This window comes from Convolutriloba macropyga, chromosome 15 (assembly GCF_964194025.1).
Source record: "Convolutriloba macropyga chromosome 15, txConMacr16.3, whole genome shotgun sequence".
Lineage (NCBI taxonomy): Eukaryota > Metazoa > Xenacoelomorpha > Acoela > Convolutidae > Convolutriloba > Convolutriloba macropyga.
This window is the reverse complement of record NC_134482.1, coordinates 17764486-17787212: the sequence shown is the minus strand read 5'-3', so window position 1 is coordinate 17787212 and position 22727 is coordinate 17764486. Positions and strand designations below refer to the sequence as shown.

The window sequence follows — 22727 nt, the reverse complement described above, 5'->3', positions numbered from 1 at the left end:
AAAACGATTGTTAATAATCACCATTCAAACAAAAAAATACTGAGAAACAGCGGAATCAGAAAATTTGTGGAAAAAATCAACTAATAAACCTGCTATAAAATCAGTTTGAAATTATTTCAAGTCCCTAAACTAGTCGAATTTCATCTCGATTTACTACTAATCCAATTTAACTTCTCGTTGGCAATTCGGAAACGTTTAAACAGATCTTTGAAAGAGACAGTACTCCCATAAAAATTAAAATTCTTTGGATTGTAAACAACACATTTAAGGAAAAGACCAAAATTACAACTCAAAGCAATTTCAATGAGACCAAAGAATTTTGCCCGGATACCGTTTTCTAAATCAATTTTAAAATCAAGACAGAAAACATCGCGCTCAAAAATTAGTCATTTTTCTTTCTTTACTAATTCGGTGTGACCGAAATCACAACTCCAATTTGATATCTCGATGTGACAAAACTCGAAAAACGCGCAAACAGATCAAGTTTTTTTATTTCAAAACATAGCTGGAAGAACTCCGGAAGCGATCTGAAGCATCACAACTTCACAAAACAACCATAATTGACGCAAAAACAATTACTTTGTCTTAAAACATAAACTCTTTACCTCACCAGAATTGAATAAATAATAGGAAAATTTACACCACTGTAACTACGAGCAAGATTTGAGCATTTAGGAAAGTCAAAATAAAAATATTTACATCATTTGGTAAAAAAAACTAAAAACACAAGGAGACAGATTTAAAACAGAAAAGATTTTGTCAGAAAAAAAATCACCAAATTGTTGATATCATGAATATTTGGTAACGTTTAAATTAGGTCAAAATTCTCAGGATGATCAAATACTGATAGCTTCACAAAAAGGACAGGCCTAAAATCTGACATGAAAAAACTGATTACGCCCATTAAAAAGATAGAGCCCATTAAATTATTTCCACAAAAAAGGCAAACTAAGAAGGGATAACGCAGAAAAAAACTTTAAAAAGCAAAACTTAATTCTCCGAAAAAAATAAAAGTTTTGTACTGGAAACACAAAAATCTTCAATTGGAGTCACTGCAATTAAGACAAAAATATGACATACTTTTCTCTTGTTGGACATATCATAGGTTGGAGATATCATAGGTTTGAGATATCATAGGTTTGAGATATCATAGGTTTGAGATATCATAGGTTTGAGATATCATAGGTTTGAGATATCATAGACAAACTATTGCAAAAATTAAACAAAAAGAATGGAATCAAACTCAAAGGCAAAAAATCGTTTAATACCAAAACTGAGGTCCCAAAATATTTGCAGAGTAAAAATCAGTCAAATTTTTCAAAACGGACGTCCAGAAGATTCTCAGTGATGCATTACATTGAATTAAAATCAATTGCAAACACAAAATAAATTTATTAAAAAAAGGCCAGGATCATTAATTTTTTAAAGGAATGATAAAAACAGACCGAAAACTAAAAGTATAAGAAGATCACTAAAATGTGGAGAATATTGACTGGAGAAAACCATAGAAACAAACGGATTGCTTCTTGATTTCTGAAATCTAAAAAATAAAATGAAAAACAAATTGAAGTAGCAAAATACACGCCTCATTATTTAGCAATTGAAGCTTAAAAATAAATAATCATCCTCCCGGTAAGATGAAAAGAAGGGAAGATCAATATAACGCTTTGCAGAAAAATGTCAAAATATATAAAAACTGCTCTTTTTTCGCAATGGATTTGAAAGTCTCAACGCCAAAAAACAATTCAACGAAAAAAGAACGGTGCACAAAAAGAATTTCTAAAAAAACAAAATCACGCAAAAAAGCAGAAAAACTATCAAAAATCGGGTTATCAAAATGAAATTGAAAAAAAATTACCTTAAAAATTAAGAAATAGGTGCCAATTTTGAACTTAGAACGCATTATTAGGCGCTCAAAAAACTCTGGTATCAATTTCAGAGGGTTACATATTAATAAATCATCAAATAAAAAATATTTCCATAAAAAACTAAATTACCAGCAAAAAAACTGGGCCAATTGGACGAAAGAAACAGCTATCTATATGCGCCATTCTGTCAAAAAAACTTTTGAAGGTCGGAAAGTCATCTATAGCGCGAAGCGCATGATGAGAAAATTTCTCTTGCCTAGAAAAAAAACTAGTTCTTTCAATTTTACTTAGTTCTCTCAATTCTGCTTTTAGATCAAAACGCAGTCTGAAAGAAAAGTACTTCCGGTAAAAAGGAACTACAAGAAAACCAATACTCCCCTTCGAGTCGTAAAAAAAAACCAGCATCAGGCCAATAATAGCTCGGCTCAGCAATTAAAAACTCAGTTTCTTAAGGTTGTAGAAGTGATAAGGAATCAATGGTCAATTGGAGACAACCAATGACACGTTTCCTCAGAAAGCTGCAAAATTATATTTTCTTTCCTGAGTTTCCGTTCACTCGTTGTCAACCATTTCACTGTCGCCTTATATTATATATTCACCAACCGAGCAAAATTAAACATTTAATTGAGTTGATTATGAGGAAATGTTGTAACAAAATGGAAAATAAAGAAAGCAAAATTAATCTACAGCATTTAACTAAATTAATCAAGCTTCAATTTCGTGTTTTTTATCATAACATCTGGCGATCGATAGAGATACTGGAGCTGAGCGTACAAATCTTCTTCAAGCGTCAGATTCTGTGTTTCTCTACAAAGATAGATTTCTTTCGTCAACGTCTGCAAAAGTGACACGTCCGGAATTTCCTCCCACATAATTTTGGCAGCAAAGCCAGTGAACATTCCTTTCACCCAAGTCGCAACTAACAGAACAAAAGCCGAGTATAAACCCAAAATTCCGTAACTGGCCAGCGAGCTGTACATATCGGGTACAACCTTATCCATAACTATGTAAATACTAAATTGATCCGCAAAATTTCTGTTTGTAGGGTTTGCTTTTCGGGTTGTCGAGAGAACCCACCATTTTAGCCCACTGTACTCTTCCTCCGAGCTACTATTTAATTGCAATCTTATCGTATACCATTCCGTACTCTTGTCATCAGAAATTGTCGTGTTCGAAACAGTTCCCGTATCCTGAATGTAATACAAAGTCGGAATCACAGCTTTGATGTCAACGTGCTGACTGTTTGTCGAGTTTTGCGCTGTTAGAATATTAACTAACCCATTTTTGGCATTCTCGTCCAGCTCAATTGTGGTCGACCCAGTAGAGGTCGCTGGAAAATTTGACGCCGAAGAGCTTAGAGAAATTCGGCTAAACGTGTATTCGACATAGAACAACACCTCATTTGTACTGTTCAAATCGGCTATCAAATTCTGCTTAGCGGGAGGTGTAATAGTCCACAAGTTTTCAGATTCGCTGCTGTACGTAACCTTGCTAAAATCCGAAGAGTCAGGGTCGAAGAAATTCAAATTCAGCATTTCGTTGTTCAATTCCTTGCTTAACGCGGCTGAGAATTGGTCATAAGTTAAAGTGTTAACTTTAAGTTGGCTGGCTTCAAAAATCGGCAAATAAGTACCAATTTGGAGTTTGAAATCCGTGTACGTTATTTCGGTCGAAACTTTGGTTGCGTTCAGATATGAGAAAAGCAAAATCGGACCCCAAATAACCACTAAAAGCACAACAAGAAAGGAGAAATAAATGATTTTTGAGGGGAAAATGGGCTCTTTTTGACCTCGCTTCCGATTGTCATTCTTCTGGCTAATTCTGGTGCAGTTTACTATGAAAGTTGAGACGAAAACATCTTCAACTTCAAGCCATCGGTTGAAAGTAAGTGTAGTTTCTGTGAAAATCCAGTCCATCAAAACCCGGATTTCAAAAGCGAACGGGCAACTCACAAACGCTATCATGCACACTTTGTAGAAAATATTGTATCTTTTTGAGAAGAAATTTCCCAGAACCCGAACCGGGTAGCTACATTTGATTTGATAAGCCGACAAAAGCCAGTAAACCCAGCGGAAAAAGTAAAATATCTGGGCAGGTCTATTGTTATAGAAATATTCGTTGGTAACACTTCGGTTGATAATGATAAGCCAAAAATGGACCAGGATAATTTGGGATACAAAAATTCCAATTTTTAATTTCACATTCTTGGTAAGATAAGCCAGTCTGTCGGCTAGTTGGTAAAAGAACAGAATCAACACATAAGCCAGAAGCAAAATCGGAACTTGATTTTCGGAGACTAAAGACACTATAGTCCCGCCAGATTGAACAGTATCGCCACTAGTAACCGAAAAGCCATGATAGCCGAAAATAATGACTAAATATCCCATCGCGTCGAAGAAAAACATGGTCGCGTAGACATCCTTAACGGCAGTGTTTTCGCTGGTTCTCAAATCGTTCACGAAAAGAACAAGTTCACTGCCTAGATCTTTGAAAAATTGACCCCAAGACCTCTTTGAGTTTTCTTCATCACTCAAGTTTGCGGGAATTAGTTGCTCATCGTTTTCTACACTTGACGGGAGCAAAAGCTGATCGCTCGTATTCGATTCGCTGGTTCCTTGACCATTTTCGTTTTGATTGCTGCCGTGAGATTGTCCAGAATGCTTTTCGATCAGAGCTCGTTTTTCAGCCGGATCCGAATTGTCCGATTCATGGTCAGAAGTCTCTGCAACTACCGGCTTTTTAGGCGCAATCCATAACCCGAAGCTGACCAGAATATTTCGGTGGAAACAGAGAGAGATCAGAAGAAGCAGTTGAGTTATGAAAAGCGAATCTTCATCGTTAATTCCGAAGCACAGTTGCAAACCAGCTGGTATAGAATGGTCCTCCAAATTATAATCAAATATTCTAAATTTGAGGCAGTATTTGAGGAGAATCAATGCGACAACGTACGTTATGCAGAAACTCCAAAACGTCTTACTGGGTCTAGGTCTGGAGAGGAGAGCCCAGACTAGGGTTATCATTGCCAAAACAGCATCTGCGATCGAACCGTTAAGCATCAGAGACAGAGTTATCATAAAGTAACAGAAATAATCTGTCTGAGCAACCAAGAAGTAATAAAACGAGAGCCAGAATTTCTTCAGCAGAAGGCTGATGTACTCGCCAGGAGAAGGCAAGCGTTGGTCGTCAGTTCCTACTAAGTCCATGAGACTCACAGTTCTTCTATTGTTTATATCGTCGGTTCGCAAAGTGTCTGAGAGATTGTCCTGAGAGGATGCTCCTGGAACGTCGGCAAGGTGTCCAGGTACTTCGGATCCGTTATCGTCGCCATCATCGTTGTCTTCCGTGATCTCAATAGCGACATCTTGAGTTGTAACTGTAATTTCGGGAACCTCCCCGTTGTCGGATCCATTGTTTGTTTCGGTGTCGGCATTTCTTAATTCTTCGCCTCTTTCTCGCAGCTTTTCATTCACAGCTCTGAAGTTACTAGAAGCTCGATCCATTGCAATTCCCAGTTCTCTGATTACGGTGGTGATCGTAATGAGAAGATAATACGTAACGTTCGACACAATGAGAAAACCATTGAATTCAGAATCTGGTTGGCTTTGTTGATCAGACGCAGCAACATCGTTTGTTTCTGGCGCATCTTCGGGTATCTGGTCATCAGAACTCTGATTTTCTTCACTTTTCGCTTCACTAGGTTCCAACTCCTCTTTGGACTTTTTAGGCTTTTTCTCGACTTTTACAGTCTTCGTTATGTAATCTGTAAAGTGTTGCCAGCGTTGGATAATCAATTCGTCTTCAGGAGTTTTGGGTTCGGTCAAAAACGACGACAGTTCCTCACTCGCGGTCAGTGCTCCGAGCGAACTCCCGTCCTCGGCAGTTTTTGCGAAGAACCTTTCGCCTGTGAAGATGGCTTCGACATGGTTTCTCGGCTCACGCCATTCCTCGCCCTCAAATCTTTTCTTAATTTGCTCAACAGAATTTGTCAATTCTTCTCTCAGACGATCTCTCAGACTTTTGCGAGCAGCTTTTTCATCTTCAATCATCTGATTAATCAATTTTCCGCCTTCAATCGCCATTTTTGAAGCCTTCTGAGCTTCGTTCATAACTTGCGTGTAATATTGACTGTTGAAAATACGTCTCTGGAGAAGTAAAAACACAATGCACGCTGCTTCTAGGCCAAAAATATCACTTTTCACTCGAGCGTAAGAACAAGTCTGGTCTTCGGATCTTAGGGCAATTGCAATATCTTCGTATTTATTCAGCAAAGTGATGTCGAACAAGTTCAAAAACTTCATCAGTTTATCATTATCGTTGAAAACTGTGGTGTAACAGTAAAACGGTACAAGTTGCAGCAAAACTCGAAGTAAGCACGTAATAATGGCATAGACTAAAATGCAGTTCATGTAATAAATGGCTTTCTTTCTGGGGTACAGGGCGATATCTTGACCCAACCACAGAAGGTAAAACCCAAACCCGAAGAAGATGAACCCAAATATATCAACATCTTGCATACCTGTTAAACATACAATCGCATACGTCACCCAGAATCCATGGTTGAAAATAATCTTCTTGAAAATGCTCAGCGAATCTTTTTCGTTTGTTAAGAAGTTTGATTTATTTCCCGGTTCTGATGAGTTTTCACCTTGAGTGCCCTCGCTTTCCAACACACCTTCATTGGACCCACCAATTTCATGCAATGGTTGAACTTCATCGTTTGAAGAACTCGAAATGCTTCCAAAGTTTCGATGACGTGTCTTGTTCAATTCTTCAAGACCAGGTCGTTCGTCCTTCAAATTTATCAAAAATGACCTCAAAATCAGGAGCTGAAAGAAATCGCCTACCAACCGGTTTGCCCCTATGCTGTACGTTTGCGGATCTGAAAAGTCAGGTATGAAGAAAAACCGTTTCAAGGACATTTTGTCGATTGTGTTTTGCGGATGCTCAAGCCAGTTCAATTCGTCGAAATCGCAGAAAATTTCAAGAGGAGGCAACCATAAAAGGAAACAGAATTTGACAATTAAGAAAATGGATGTTATGAGAGCCATAACATAAGTTTTCGTTAGAAGTGTTTTTCGTGGTGACAAAACCATCGCGAATAGTACTATCAAATAGATCGTTGAGTAGAAATCGGCATGTGTTCCGCAATTCAACAAAATAGTCAAAACTGTAATTTCGAATCCAAACTTGTAAAACCAGAAATTGATCAAGAACCCAATCATTGTCAAAAATTTGCTGTCAGCCGTTCTTCGAACGGCCTCTGGGAATATTATCCGGTATTTTTTCATCTTCCGCAAACTGTCAAGACTTTCTCTCGCTTTCTGGGCAAACTGGCGGTCCGAGTTTTGGCTCCGTTTCTGCAAAATTACCTCTTTAGCGTTTACCCGGCATAACATCAAACTTTCGACCAAAACGCACAAAATAATAAGAAGGTAAAACCAAAGATAAGTGAAAGAATTGACTTTGGTGTCCAAATTTTTCGCGTCATAAACATACAGCCCAACCCATTCGTAAATATTGGAGTAGATAAAGTTGCTATCATTGATTGATTGATTACTGCAACTGGCGCTGTAATCTATATTTTCGTTGATAAGTTCGTTTTGGTAGGCCATCCGAACAACAACAAACCCGCACGCAAGAATAAAGAGTATGTTTTTCAAAGTATTACCCAGAAATTTCGGCGCAACGCACATCAGCACATAAAGCAACAAAAATGCGACATTAACTGCACTGACTTCTTGTTTTATCGCTACGAAAAGCAAAATCAGCAAAATTTTTTCAGTATGAACAACTAGCATAATCCAAATTCTTTCACGAACATACCTAAAAGCCGATCTTATTTTCTGGCGCTTTTTCAATTCCTTGTTCGAATTTTGTTGGCTAGCATTTCCAGTCTCTTCATTTTCGATTCGTTGAATCTCTGCCTCAAAACTGGAGGTTTCTTCAATTCCTGAAACGTCCGTTGCGAAATGTCGCATGAAACTTTGAAACGAGTCTCCGAAGAAATCAAAATGGATTTTGATCACGATTAGTAAAACCGCTGTCGGGTACACAATCCCCCACGTATCGGATGCATTGCTCGTTAGCCCAAATTGGGCTAAAATGTCGCTGTTATCTTTGAAAAAATCGAACTGATCGAAGAAAAACGAAAACTGATAAACGTAAATAACACACAACGCCGCCATTGTAAACAACAACACCACTCGGAAAAAGTTTTCAAAATCGGGCAAATTTGAAGTTCCGCTGGCAACTCGGAACACAGTATAGTTCGCGAAAACCAGGAAGAATATCATGTAAACGATGTTAATAGCTGTTGGGAAGCCGTGGGTACTAACAAACAGAAGAACCGCAACGCAAATTGTCATCCAAACAGCCGAGAAGACTTCTTTGACTCGTTTCATTATAGCTTCGGTTGATAATTCGTCCTGATTACCTCCATTTCGTTGGTCTTCTGTAATGGGTTCCAGTGGCAGATCGTCGCCAGTGCTGTTTGCCGAATGTATAACCGTTTCTCCCCGTCGGATTCGGTCGTTTTCTCTTTGGCGTTTGAAATACAAAACGAAACTCCTCAAAGACTCCCAGAAAACGCATAGGAATACACACTGGACACCAAGGTATGCAATATCAGGCATCGATTCCTTCGTCAATCTTATATCTTCTAATGAAATGGTCAGACTAAAACTTCCAAAATCGATTGTGCGTGTCTCAGCTACGAATTCTCCAGGTGCGTAATTCAGGTTAAATACGTATTGAACTAGTAAGTAAAGTGTACAGAAAATCACCAAAAATGGAGCAGTTCTAAGCGTGCGTATTTGAGAATTAGATCTGACCCATAAATATATTGCGACCAGTAAGAGTACAAGACCTAGGATAAAATTCCTTTTCCCCATTATAACTTTTTTCATTTAATTAATTTTTTAAAAAAAATGCATAAACTCAACTCAGTTTTTGGTATCAACCGATTACATACACCTAAAAAAATTTCTCATATATAAATGAACTCAATTAAATTAATAGGAAAAAATAGAGGAGTTATAATAGGCTAGACCAAATTCCTGAATTATGAAGAAAATGCTGTAAATTGATACATTGAAACTTCTTGAACTTTGCGCTATATTTCTCGAAAACCTGCCCCATCATAATCCAAAGGAAATCAATAGGTTACTAAAAAGCTAAAGCTATCGCTTTAAGTAGAAGGCGCGCCATTAAGTACCAAACGAAAACGATAAAAGATTAAGCGCCTGAACAAAAACTAAAAGAAATGCAAATTAGCTCAAAGTCCTTGGTTGCCAAAAGTAAGGTAATATTAACATAGCGGGCGAATTGCCGGAAAATCGCCGCGACCAATGCTTGTGGTCTTCCATGAATTGAAACAACTAAAGAAATAAGATACAGATCGACCACCAGACCACTCGACTTTTTAGGCTAAATTCGGACTGTCAATTTTATGACTCAACGGTCTATAAAGAAAAAGCCCTATAAGAGATTTTTCAAAATTGACATTTGAAATCAAAACCACAAAGACTAATACTCAAGAATTAGGGCATATAAGTTTGGCACTACTTAGATGCACACTATTGATCTAACTAGTAAACGTTCATACAATTTAAAGTTCCATAAGTGAGTTCAGAAGTCATTTTTCAGTGAGGTAAGTCACGCAATTGACCTAAAAGCAGAAATAATTTCACCTAAATACAGAAATTTTAACTGCAAAGTAATAGAAGTCACAGAAGTCATTGAAAAAGTCAATTCCAAGAAGTCAGGTGGTAAGAATTACCGATGGAGACGACGAATTAAAAAAACATAGCAGGACAAGTCCTAACGTACATTTCAAAGAATTTCTATTGACTAAACAAAAAAACTAGACCTATAACGGGTGGATTGTGAAAACTATTTCTAAAAAAAACAGATCAAAAAAATTAAAAAAACACCAAAATCAAAGTCAAAATGCCGCATGTGAACAAAAAACCACTACCGAGAAATGGAAATTTGGTTCAAACAAAAAATAGGCATAGAATGAACTATGAATGGATTGGGAAAACGCCATAGAAAAAAACCGATACAACAAATCGAAAAACAGTAAAAATCAGTGTGAAATTGCCGCATGTGAACAAAAAACCTCTAGCGAGAAAGCGAATTTTTGTTCAAACACCGTTTTCTCACACTACTTTGAATATAGAGCAAAAAAAATTCACGCCGCAAAATCACTTGCTTTTTCGCTCCACTTCCTGTTTCGGCGTGACCAAAACCCCTACTCCAATTTGACTTCAAAAATCATGAAAATGTGTATAAAGATCTTAAAAAGGACAGCGCCCAATACAATTCAAATTCTTTGAATTGTAAAAAATCACGATTTACCAAATAATAGCCGCTATCGCTTTGCGGCTATTAATTAAAACAACCACAATGCTATTCAAACTAGCTCTTTCAAACAGCGGTGTGAACAAAAACACTTATTTTCTCTTCCCCTCTGCAGTAGACAGATTTGTTCAGCAGACAGATCATTTAAAAAGTAAATAAATAGGTTGCATTTCCCTTTTGAGTATCACTCCAACCAAACATTCGATTTATTTAAAAAAATGATTCGACGCAATACCATTCCGCTTTTCAGTTTACCTTTTTTGAATTTATAACTATTGCAGACAACAATCAGAGCCACCTACAGATTATCCACTAATTGACTAAGACTTATTTTAACTTGTACAATTTTACTTGATAGATTGTCCTCTAGATACTTAATGAACCCTAAAAAACCAAAGAAGAAGCCGGCACATATAATTCCTCAAAATATGAATGGCTGTATAATGACAAAAATAAACTTATCATAATGAAGCTTTATCGAACTCCTATGCTTAAAATTCTAATAAGGAGCGAATCAGACCACGGGATTAAAAAAAATCAAAATTTTTAAAGCTAGAGAAGCTACGTTAATATGAGCAAAATCAGGCAAACAAATAAAAAGCAACAAATTACAGAAGCTCGTGAAAAAACTTCGTTGAAATGAAGAAATCCAGAAACAAAATCATGGTCCTAAAGATCCCTAGCCTAGCCACAAAATCCATTTGAGAGCATCTTTTTACTTATCGATTTTCACAGATAACTTCCCAGTACGCAATGCAACCCTATTGCAAATTATACATGCTTATATATTACTACGCTACTGTGTGTTAACAAGAACCTGCGACAGTGGTTGGCAAGCAGAGTGTCCTAGCAAATCAATAGGATATTGATTAAAAAGAGCCAATTATTTATCAGTTACTCACATTTGGGAAAAATTGGGAGCCTATACGAGTTCATCTGATTCCAAATTCTTAAGTACGCCTGCCTCTAAAATTCACAAGCAAAAGTAGAATAATTGGAAAAATAGCTTTAAGAACAACTCAAACAATTGCTCCAAAAATGATAGAGAATGTAAATTTATGTTAAGAAAGTTTGTTCAAAAATGGAAAAAACTCCAGGAGTTCTAAGAAAGGAAAAATCAAAGAAAAATTTAAAGACAAAATTAAAAGAGGAAATTCAAAACAGACGCAAACGAGTTCCAACGGACAAAAAATTGAAGGCTTAAAAAACTCATTTTTTAATAAAAAGCGAAAACCAGAAACCGAACCTTAGATGTATTTTTGATTTACAATATTACAACAGGTAACTTTAATCTCGTGGTTATTCTGATTTAGATCTTTCAGCTTATTAAAACATAGCCGGCAGATTGCCGGAAAATAGCCGCAATAGACGCTTGAAACCTTCCATGAATTGAAACAACTAACGAAATAAGATAGACAGGTCGACCACTAGTCCTTTAATAGACCACTAGAATTTTTGGGTTGATTCGGACTGTCAATTTTATGACACATACTGTCTATAAGGAAAAAACCTGATACCAGATTGGTAAAATCCTCATAACCCAGCTACTGTTAGTATTTTTATATTTTCAAGTGGGGAAAAGGAAATGACTCCGATACCTATCAATCCCAGACACCACACACTCCACAGAATCTGGACGGCTACCGAAACCAAATAAGACAAAGATGCCACTGATTTCTTCACCACAATCCACCCTTTGGCAGCTGAAGACATCACATAGTCAGTTTTGGATTCGAGGGTTTGAGGAATGAAGCCTTGCAGCATTGGGGGCACATAGGACGATCTTTCTTCACTTTGCCTAATATTTTGTGTACGCATTCCATTTGTCGATTGCGAGCTCTGATAGTCGTCACTTCCAGGATTTGAGGAAACCCGCGCCCAGAACCCAGTGTAATGGGCAAAAAGGTAATAGAGAAACAGTATTAAAAATGGCTGTATGTATTGTTCGGCAGGTAAATCGTGTATCAGCATTTCCACATCATTGCTGTCAATTGAACTAATGCAAGAATAGTCTATGATTTTGCTAATTCCTGTCAAACGAGGCCAGGTCGAGTTGAAGTCGATGTGATCTTCCATAAAGTGAAACTGGAATACAAAGATAGTTGAAAAATGAAGAGCTGATACGATAACTAAGACATAACTCAAACTGTTCAAACCGGTTGTAAGAAACGTTGAAAGTGACAGACTGTAACTGGTTCCAACTACCAGAAAAATAATGAAATAAGTCATGGCAATTAACGATGGCACAAGGCAGGCAGCGCAAATTAGAGTAACAATGTTGAAAAATCCTATAACGTAGGCAAAACTCTTCTGAAATCTCGCACTTGAACCACCGTCGATATCACTTCCGTCGGCAGCGGTACGATCCCCGGCGAGGTCGCCTCTATCCGGGCCCACATTTCCATTATGATCGGTTCTTTGATTGGATTGAGAATCTAACGACTTCAAGGCAACCGAGTGAGATATGAGAGAGCATAAACTTGACAGTAAGATGATAGTTTCAGGCCCAAAGTACACTACATAAACCCACCAATCAGCATTGTAAAAATCGCCAAACCCAATGTCTGTAAATGTCTCCCCTAAAGTTTCATTACAGGTAAATTTACCGGGCAAGGTTTCTTCGTCAATGTACAGAGCCGCCAGAAAAGCGCCCTGAGCCAACACGAAGAGGATTGATATGACAATGATAACGTAAAGGAATGCTAAAGCCTGTTTCCGATAATTCGGTTTTCCCGGCGAAGGTATAAATGGGTGGATAAAGAAAAGAAGCAGGAACACAGCCGAAAAGGCATTCACTCGAAGCGTGAATGAACTGACGAGAGCGATAGGAATTACAAATCGAAAGAAAACAGCAGCAAAGATTTGCGATTTGGTGAGCGGTTGTAAAAGGAACAATTGAGCTCGGTTGCTAGACTGTCGAGGGTTCCGCGTCTCGGTGTCCATTTTCTAAAACAAAATAGACATTGACAGGACGGTTAGAAAACTGTTCTGAAGAGGGAAGTCCGCCCCATATATTGATTACCAATATACTAGATGATGCTGGAATGGAGATCAGCTTCAAGATTAGTCTTCATGATCATGCCGCCGGAATTTCTCTCAAACGACTGCCAGTTAGTTTGAGTTAAGGCCACAGAAAATGAGTGAGGGAGGGGTTCAAGGAAAGCGAGGGGGAGGGAGGGTTCACAATCAAAACTTACCTTCAGATCATTAAAATGTACGTTTTCAGCAATTTCTGCGCATCGTATAATTAGACTAGCTGAGAAATTTGCACGAGCAGTTAATCCCCTGGGTCTGCATCAGTTTATTCCGTTTTGAGGACGAAAAATTGATCAAACGAAAAATCGTATTGAAGAGACGAAGTAAATAATTGCTGAAAATTTAGCAAACCAAAATCTTACAGTAAATTAAAACTTACAATTTGCAAATCAACTTTAACTTAAAACCTTAAGTATATGTCAAAACAATCCCAATAAAAATATCTAAAATTCGGATCAGTGAACGCTTTTTTGTTCCATTTCAGTGAAAAGAATGGACTCATAAAACTTTCAAAAACATAACTTTTGAACCAAAAACATTTGATAGACAAACAGCTGTCATAACACATTCGCGAATAAGTTATGAATGATAACATAAAATTCAACAAACCGTATCTATAATCTCCAATTTCGATTAAAGCAACAAATTTGCAATTCCGCGCCTTTGAAGTTTATAGCTCGCAATTATCTGAGTGAGGGAGAGCAAAATGAGCGTCTCCAATGCAAACATTTCAAGCAATGATAATAACTTGATTTGATTGTGAATAGTAGTCACTCACCTGTGCTTGATTATTGTTCAATTTGAACCTTATCAGGAATACGCCAGTACCGCAACTTTTGGGTAAAATTGTAAAACCCGATTTTAACGTCTGCTCGAGTTGAAATTTCATTACCTGTTTTCAGACATATTTTCAGTAAAATAAAGTTTTTTTAATTACAACAGTTAAATATTGTTTCATTTAAGAACAAAACATACCCGGCAGATTGCCAGAAAATAGCCGCCGTTGATTCTCACAACCCCCATTGAGCTTGAAAAAACAACTGAATATTGTACAAAAACAGTTTTAAAAAGCACATTTTTCTCATGTTCTTAATGAGAGGCTACAGGTAATAGTATTAATACCAATAAGCTTTAGAGATAAGTTGCTTTGTTGAGCACCTACTGTCTAAAAAATACTTGAGCACAATGAGCGCATAAAAAAACTAGACCAAGGAAGTCAAAAAGAAGTAGTAATAGAGTGAGTGATAGTCCCCCGGGGGGGGGGGGGGGGGGGGTGAGGACCCCCATGTATTAAGATAGGGTATAGCGTATTTTTCGGGATTTGGGTCCTCCGTAACGTATTAAGATAGGGAATGAATTTGCATGTATTAAGATTAGGTATAGCGGTCTCAATGTATTAAGATAGGGTATAGGTTGCATGTATTAAGATTAGGAATAGAATCTCCATGTATTAAGATTGGGTATAGCCGCCATGTATTAAGATTAGGTATAGCCGCCATGTAATAAGATTGGGTATAGCCGCCATGTATTAAGATTAGTTATAGCGGACGACATGTATTAAGATTAGTTATAGCGGCAGACATGTATTAAGATTAGTTATAGCAGTCGACATGTATTAAGATTAGTTATGGCGGTCGACATGTATTAAGATTAGTTATAGCGGTCGACATGTATTAAGATTAGTTATAGCGGTTGACAAGTATTAAGATTAGTTATAGCGGTCGACATGTATTAAGATTAGCTATAGCGGTCGACATGTTTTAAAATTATTTATATCCGTTGACATATATTAAGATTAGGGGTATTTTTTGAAAAATTGTTCAGATTTTTGTACATTTTTACGTCGTTTTTTCAATAATTTCTAATTACTCTCTTCTGATTGGTTAAAAATGACAGCTTTTTTGAAAAAAATTGAATTGAAAAAGTTATAGATAACAGACACAGTATAAATTATGCACATCAAAATACAAAATCACTCGAACATTTACATTAAATTGGTATAAATTGCTATTAAAATAAGTGAAAACCGAGGTACATTTAGCCGAGTGAATTAATAAAGTCGACAAAAAGGAAACACTTGCGTAGCTAACTCAGTAAAAGGTACAATTGTTAAAAACTAATGTCGACTTTATTGGGCACCAGCTTAGTGTATACCCAGTAATCAAATTTACATATAATTACTAATAAAATTTAGTACATGCACATCATGAACATTGTTCAAGTTTGTTTGTAAAAATTTATATAGATGAAAAGCAGCATAATTAGTGTAGAACCCACACAAGTTTTCCATTTTCTGGAGTGGTCTCTGTATCATTTTCTGATACTTTTTATTCAAAATTTTGTAATGTGTGATTGATCGTGCTAGAGAATCCGCATAGTAATAGTTCCTATTGAGGCGACCAATCATTATCCAATGTTCACCAGCTTCACTGCTTGGGGAAGTGTTGATGATTGCAAAAGTAAATTTGGGCAAATTTGGGACAAAATCTGCTGGAAAGGATCCAATATACCGGAATTTAAGCTCTGGAATACGTTCAATAATGTCACGAAGTGAGGTGTTATCCATGACAAATAAGTTTTCTTTTCTTTATCTCACAAGCTCCGTTTGTACAAGGATTCCTGACAGAGCAATCAAGTTGAAAACTTTCGTTCTGTTGAGAGAAGCAACAATCTTTGGATTTTGTGATTTTGTCAACCGTTTCGTTCTGGGTGCTGGGATGAAACAAAACAATAATTATAAAAAGTCCAAGGAAAATTAGCAAAGGAATATAAATATATATATTTGAAGTTAGCCTACCCCAGTTCACATCTATTAGTTAATTAACAATTGATGTAGAGAACAACAGCTAGATAGAGAGGTTAAGCCTACAAATGTTCCAACAAAGTACATGAAATTGAAAAAATGATGAAAAATTATTAGACATTTTTAGCAACAGTCCCAAACTGATCAATTTTGACAGTGGACATCCTTTCTCCCAGAACAATGATTTCTGTTACGTTTCTTAGTGAAAGATCAAAAAACATTTCCAATCGATTACTTTCACCACTGAGTTCAGGATAATGAACATTTTCGCCAGCATCTTGAAGTGAAGTGAGATCGAATACAAGTATGTAGTGGTTCTGAAACTGGTGATTCGGTAACGCAGGAATTTCCTCGTTAAAATTCATTGCTTTCATTGTTGTTACGTATGCTCTACAGTCATTGGTTGTATCAAGCGATACAATAGCTCTACCTCCGCGAACAATTCTAAGTTCTCGCAAACCAAATTTCTGATAATGGAAAGGATTTTCTTGAAAATGTCCTGTGAATGCCGAATTGGTGTTCATCGCAATAGCTACTCTTCTGATTGGAGCATTGTTAAAAACATTTTCCTGAATAAACTGGTTCTGTCCTGAGGGAATAATAAATGTACGTGCAATGGTTTCCATAAAGTTGTAACAAGCAGGTTGATGAGTTAATTGGTATTTGATAGTCTGGTGATACACTTCGTTAACAACCACGCGTCGTGTAAATAAGGAACAGTCAAGAACCTTACGGGAAACGTGAGGATTGTAGGAAATCATGTATAAATTAGGTCTTGCACGAATCAATTTCAATCTTACTTTTGTATTTGGAAGCAGTAACTTTTCACATTGAAACAGGTCAATAGCTAATTTACCGTAGTAAGTGCTTCCATTTTTCAGCAGAAGTTCTTCCTCTCGGTCTATAGACGGGCTCTTCTCATAATCACTAGGTTCTTTTTCAAATTCGTATCCATGACAAGCCAAAATGCCTTCATTATTTCTCGTTGAAGCATTAAATTCATTGGAAATTAAAGCCTTGTGTCCATAGAGACCATTTGAGTTGTACACTTGTTGATTGTTCAGATACACTTCACAGTTGGAGAAGAGTGAGTGTAAAATATTGTTGACATGAGTTAGATAATGTAAATCGTCATCTGTGAAAGACATACCCATATCTGGTTTTCCATGCTCATCTTTTTTCATAAAGTCATCAAACAATCTTCCCTTTTGTAGTCCAACTTTGATTTGAAGGTGGATATCTCTCATATCAAGATAGATGCTTCTATCTGTTTCAAATTCAAATTCAATGCTGCTTTCATCCAGTGAAGTACTAGGATAAACTTCTTGAACATGAGAAGACTCAATTGGTTCCAAAACAGGAATTTTGTCAAAAATCTCCAAGCAAGAGTTTGTAAAGTGTCCATATCGAAAATTGGAATCGTTTGTTGATCTAGAATTCATTTTAGATTAGCAAATATATCTTTTCTCGTTCGACGACGTCGACTGATTTTTGGAGGTGATCTACGAATAATGCGACGTTTTCTTGTTTTTCCTGCACCTAGCTGTTTACGTAAAGTTTTCTTTCCAACATCAGCAGCGACAGATTTGAGTTTTTTCTTCCCAGTCAAAACATTTCCAATTTCAGGAGCAGCCATTTCAATTAAATCAGCTCCCACTCTTTTTGCTGCTGGGACAACATATCGTCTCAAAAACGGAATTGCTGTCCTCCCAATTGTTTGCGCTAAAGCTCCAAATCCCCTACCCCTTTGTCTGGCATATCTGCGAAAATACGGTAAATCACTATCAGCAACCATTTTTTACAGTCTTAATTCTAAAAATGATTTTCAGAAGTTTTTCTAAACATTAGTACTGCTCTAGTTACTCCAACAGAGTTGAAAGGTACTTTTTCACCATAAGAGTCTCGGAGCTCTAATTTTATGCTGTAGAATGAATTTTTCAGAATTTTTTTAAACTGTAGGTTTGGAAAATTTTGATAATTCATGTATTGGCCAGTTGAGATGATGTCTCCATTCTTAACCTTTGATATAAAAGGAATGCATCCTAAAAGAGCAGCTTTTGTATCACCCACAATGTTGTATTCAACAATATCATTATATATCATCAATGTATGTATTCGTACAATGTCATAAGGGAACTTGGGAAAATGTGGACCAGCACCACTCATGAAAACACCCATCCCATAAACAGCTTCTTCACATCCAAAGACATGACAAAGATCAGCACTAAATATAACAAGTAAAGAATTCTCATTGGGAAGACTCCAAGAAATTCGCTGTGTAATTTTGTTAACGTGTAATCTGATTGGTGTTTTTTCATACTTTTCTCGTTCCTGAACTTTTTTGTTCATTTCGTTTACAATATCAGAGATCGAAGGATATAGACCTGGATCAAGTGTGTAATAGTCTGATGGTTTTGTATTCGGTGTTGCTTCATCTAGATAGAAAAATTTTCCTTCCGTGATGTTTTGGTACAAGGAAGGATAAGATAGTTCTGTAATTGCAACCTCCCATTCTCCTTCGAGATTAATTTGTTCCGGAAGAAAGTTTGTAAAAGAACTTAATGTATTATTTGGATAAGAATCAAAGGAAGCATTCGAAACCAACTCTACAGTAAAAGAATTCATATCTAAATGATACACTTTGCAAGCTCTTGTTCATAAAATTTGCCTAGAATTTCATCACCTTGTTCTCCATGAAGGTTATAGGTTGGTGGTTTTAAAGTCGCAATTTTAACAATTTCAAAAATTTCACTTGTGAATTGAGACTTGTAACCTTTTCTAAATGGGATATCGTACTTGGAGATTCGAACTTTGTCTCCAATTTTAAAGCGTGGTTTTTTGTACTCAATAATAGGTTTTTGTAAAAAATTGACAAAAAATCTGAATTTTTAACGTTTTTGGGGGATTTACCTATAGATCTGTTAACTCTTGTATTCATAGTGTTAACAAAACTATCCATTTTGTGAACGTATTTATCGCCGTTTTCCTCCATGTAGCGATAAATAATGTTTTTTAAAGATCTAATTGCTCTTTCTGCTACAGCAGCTTTTGTTTCACTTCTTGTAGAGTAGATTTTGATGTCTCTACTCTTGCAAAAATTTTTGAATTCTCCCCCGAACTCAGTACCTTGATCAACCCAAACTCTATCAGGTTTAGTGTTCTTCCTTAACATTTTTTTAAAGGCAGCTACAGCATCAGAGGCATATTTTGACTTCATTGATTGAACACGGACCAGGCGAGAAAAGACGTCAACACATATCAATAAGTATTTCACACCGTTATTAAATTCAGACAATTTATCCATAAAAGCCAAATCAAGACACCAAATCTCATTGATACGTTTTGCAAAAGCAGGTAATCTTTTGAAATGTCGAATTGCTCGTCTAAATTTAGTGTAAGAATTCTTTCTGTATAAAAAATCAGTAACCTTCTTCTTTGACAACCCACTGGCTTTCTGAAGGTTTTGAACCATATGCGGCTTTTCCTTCCCTGTACAACCTCTGTAGCTTGGCTTTTTCAGATTTGGAAAGGGATCCAGCTTCCTCGTTCTTTGCTTTTGGCATCTTTGTTTAAAATTTTATGTGGATTTATGCCGATTGCGTCAAGAATTGTGTAATAAATATCGGGACATTCAACGTTTTTCTTCTTCAGAGCGTATACAAAATCGACAAATGCAACGTTTTTATCTCTTCCGTCTAACAAAATGGAGTCAGATAGGGATAGTTTAATGCGAGGTGAATTGAAAATTTCATTGATAAGTGATTCGTTGCTAGAAGACTTTGTTTCAGCGTTAACTTTTCTATAAAGTTTCCAAATTTTTTGGAACCGAATCCTGTTTTTCGTTATATTTGTCCAATCTTTGAGGTGATAACCTGATTTTTTGATCATAAAGTTGTTGAGCAATCAAAACAAACTGATCCATTTCAAGAGAGACGATTAATGATTGACGGAGTTAAAATTGATATAAGACTGATGCCTTTTTTGGAACTCAGAATCTGTCTTCTTTTACTGAGGCTTGTTCTTTTTAAAATAAGAAGATGAATTTCTTCTCTGAACTTTAAAACTTCTTGTTTTTGAATTTCTCTTAGCTCTCCTCTTAGAAGGTTTACTATGCACTCGTTTAGAAACTGGATAAAGTCTTTGGGACAATTTTTGAGAAAGGTTATTTTCAAGCTCTGGGAATATTTCTGGAACGCGATCAGAGTAGAGAGATGTTGTGTGCTCATCGTTCAAAAATGTAATCTGTTGCTTGCTTTGAGGTAGGAAAAATAAAGATGGTGTTGAACCACTGTTAGTACAGTATCTCAGAGAGTCGACTGTTTTTGGAGTCAAGTCAATAAGTAAATGACCATAGGGAACTGAAGTTGCTGTGGTATACCAGTCTTTTAGTTGAGATCCCAATCCCAACTGTTGACTGAGCGTGTTTATTTGTAAGACGTCTCTGGGTGATTTGAATAAAACAATATGGGTGTTCTGTAGTTCAATATCCCTTCCTAGTCGACTTTGATGAAAGAGATTGTGCTTTATGTACACTGTACTTAAACCTTTATGTCTACCAGCAGTAGCTATTTTTACAAATTCTTTAGAACTAGAAATTTCTTCACAAGAGTCATCAAAAATAAGTAAATACTTTGTTCCATTATTAGGTATATTTTGTATCAACTCAAAATCAACACCTTGAACGAACTCAATGTTTTTTATATTTGTCTGACATTTGTTTGACATTAGTCCGTAAAGAGATTGATAGTGTTGATAAAAATAGTAAATTTTGTCAAATTCTGGTTGAAAAGTTCCAAAAACTTACCAATCATGGATGAGTTGGGATTTCCCAGATCCACTTGGTCCAACCAATGAAATAAAAACTCGTTCCTTCGTGGAAATTATTTTGTTCATAATTTTGGAGAAGGTAAAATATATCCAACTGTACTCGACAAAATGGCGATCCAAACTGTTGTCTCCTCACAAGTCTCAACTAATGTAATTCTTACAATACAACAAGCTAAAATCAATAGTATGACAAAGAACTGGGACAAAAAAACTACTAAAGACCGGTTACACGTCTGTCCAAAACATTTCCAAGATTGACGTTCTTGATTATTGTCATCAAAGACAAAATTACCTAATTGAAGCCCCTTATCAGTGTGATCAGTCATTTATACGCTATCTTCTTCCCTAGGGATAAAGGAACTGTGCAACTGAATTGAAACGTAAACAACGAAAAAAATGCCAAAAATTAATAAAAAGATAAGTGAACTAAACATAACACACAACCAAATTATTGTTCCCTCAGATGAATCAGTGAGTAAAAGCATCAAAATTGAAAAAAGTACCAAAGTTACGAGCAAGACTATGAAAGAATAATAAAGTATGGGAACACAGTATTTGTAGATATTTTTTGACCAACTCATTCTCTTATACTAATTTCAGAGGAAAAAAATTACAAATAAAAATGATAAATTACAATCACAAATACAAACATTAAATATTATCAAAAAAATTTAAAGTCCATATCCCATAAACGTAAGCCTTCTTTTCTGCACAATGAAGAGTCTTCTTGTGTCGATAGGGGTAGTTGCTGCAATTCCATTCAACATCCTTGTTTTCTAATAGTTTGGAAGCCTTCGGACAACCAAGATCATCAAGATTTTCCACATCCTTACACAAGTAGGGTGATAAAATTTTGCATTTTTCAAGTCCTTTAGCAAAGTACTCTGTTGTTGGTGAGCAATGTTGATGTATAATAAAAGCCAACTCAGAATAATCAAGCTTTCCATGGTTCCAATTTATACCGTGCATATTTTTTGTATTCCATTTTGCTTGAAAAGTCGGCTTGTAGTCTTTAGGTGGGAGAAAACTGTATCCAAGTACAATTCCGTCCTTAAAGATTCCCAACTCTTTGATAATTTTTCCTTCTAAGCATTCAATATCTAGTACAACAAGAGGCATTCTTTCTTCTGGGATGATTTTTCAAAAAATGATCAACAGTCTAGCATTTTGAAAATACGTGGATGACAAATTTTTATAAAGATACAAAAGAACAGACCAGTAATGTGACCCAAGAGACATGAGCTCGGAAATTGAGGTAACATGTAACAATAACCCGGTCCTTGGTTTGTAGTTGCTTTAACCGCTCCAGCAGAATCGTGTAAAATTGCATGTAAACGAAACACTTTCGATCTTGCTAGAAAAAAGTCCAGAATTGAATTACCGTATCCAATAAGTCCTCCGTGGGGGAAGTTTTGGTCAATTTCCTCATAATTCATGTTTTGATCCCAAATTTTACATGCAGCCAGGAAACAGTTTTTTCGTTTTTCGTTGTTGGGAAACATTGGAAAAATACTACTGTAACAATTAAAAATGTTTAGAAGTGTGACAATATCCATCAATTGTTTTCTTTATTTATCTAAAGTGATACTGGTTTTTTTGAAAGTCTCTACATAAGAAAGAAGGTCAGGAAGATGTTCCAATAATTTTTTGTATTCCTCCTTTTTTAGTTCAATTTTTGTCAAAAAACTCCATTGAACTCCGTTCCAACGATGTTGTGAAATGGAAATTTCGTGTTTATCAGATTGATATATTAAAGTAGTGCGTCGTAATCCGTTATGAATAACCCACTTTAGTTCTGAAAAATTGGACTCACTGTCAAGTTTATCAATTTT

The 22727-nt window shown here is 36.2% G+C and overlaps 1 protein-coding gene across 1 annotated transcript in view; it reads right to left on the bottom strand.

Moving 5' to 3' along the window:
* Window positions 1-2475: 2475 nt before the first annotated feature.
* LOC142354524 (piezo-type mechanosensitive ion channel component-like) overlaps window positions 2476-22727 on the bottom strand; it is a 35464-nt gene continuing 15212 nt past the window's right edge. The window contains exons 2-3 of the mRNA XM_075406847.1: window positions 11828-13175; window positions 2476-8733 (exon numbers count right to left, since the gene is read on the bottom strand). Of these exons, the coding sequence (XP_075262962.1) occupies window positions 2570-8733; window positions 11828-13175 (7512 nt within the window). The 3' untranslated portion in view covers window positions 2476-2569. The remainder of the gene's footprint in view (window positions 8734-11827; window positions 13176-22727) is intronic.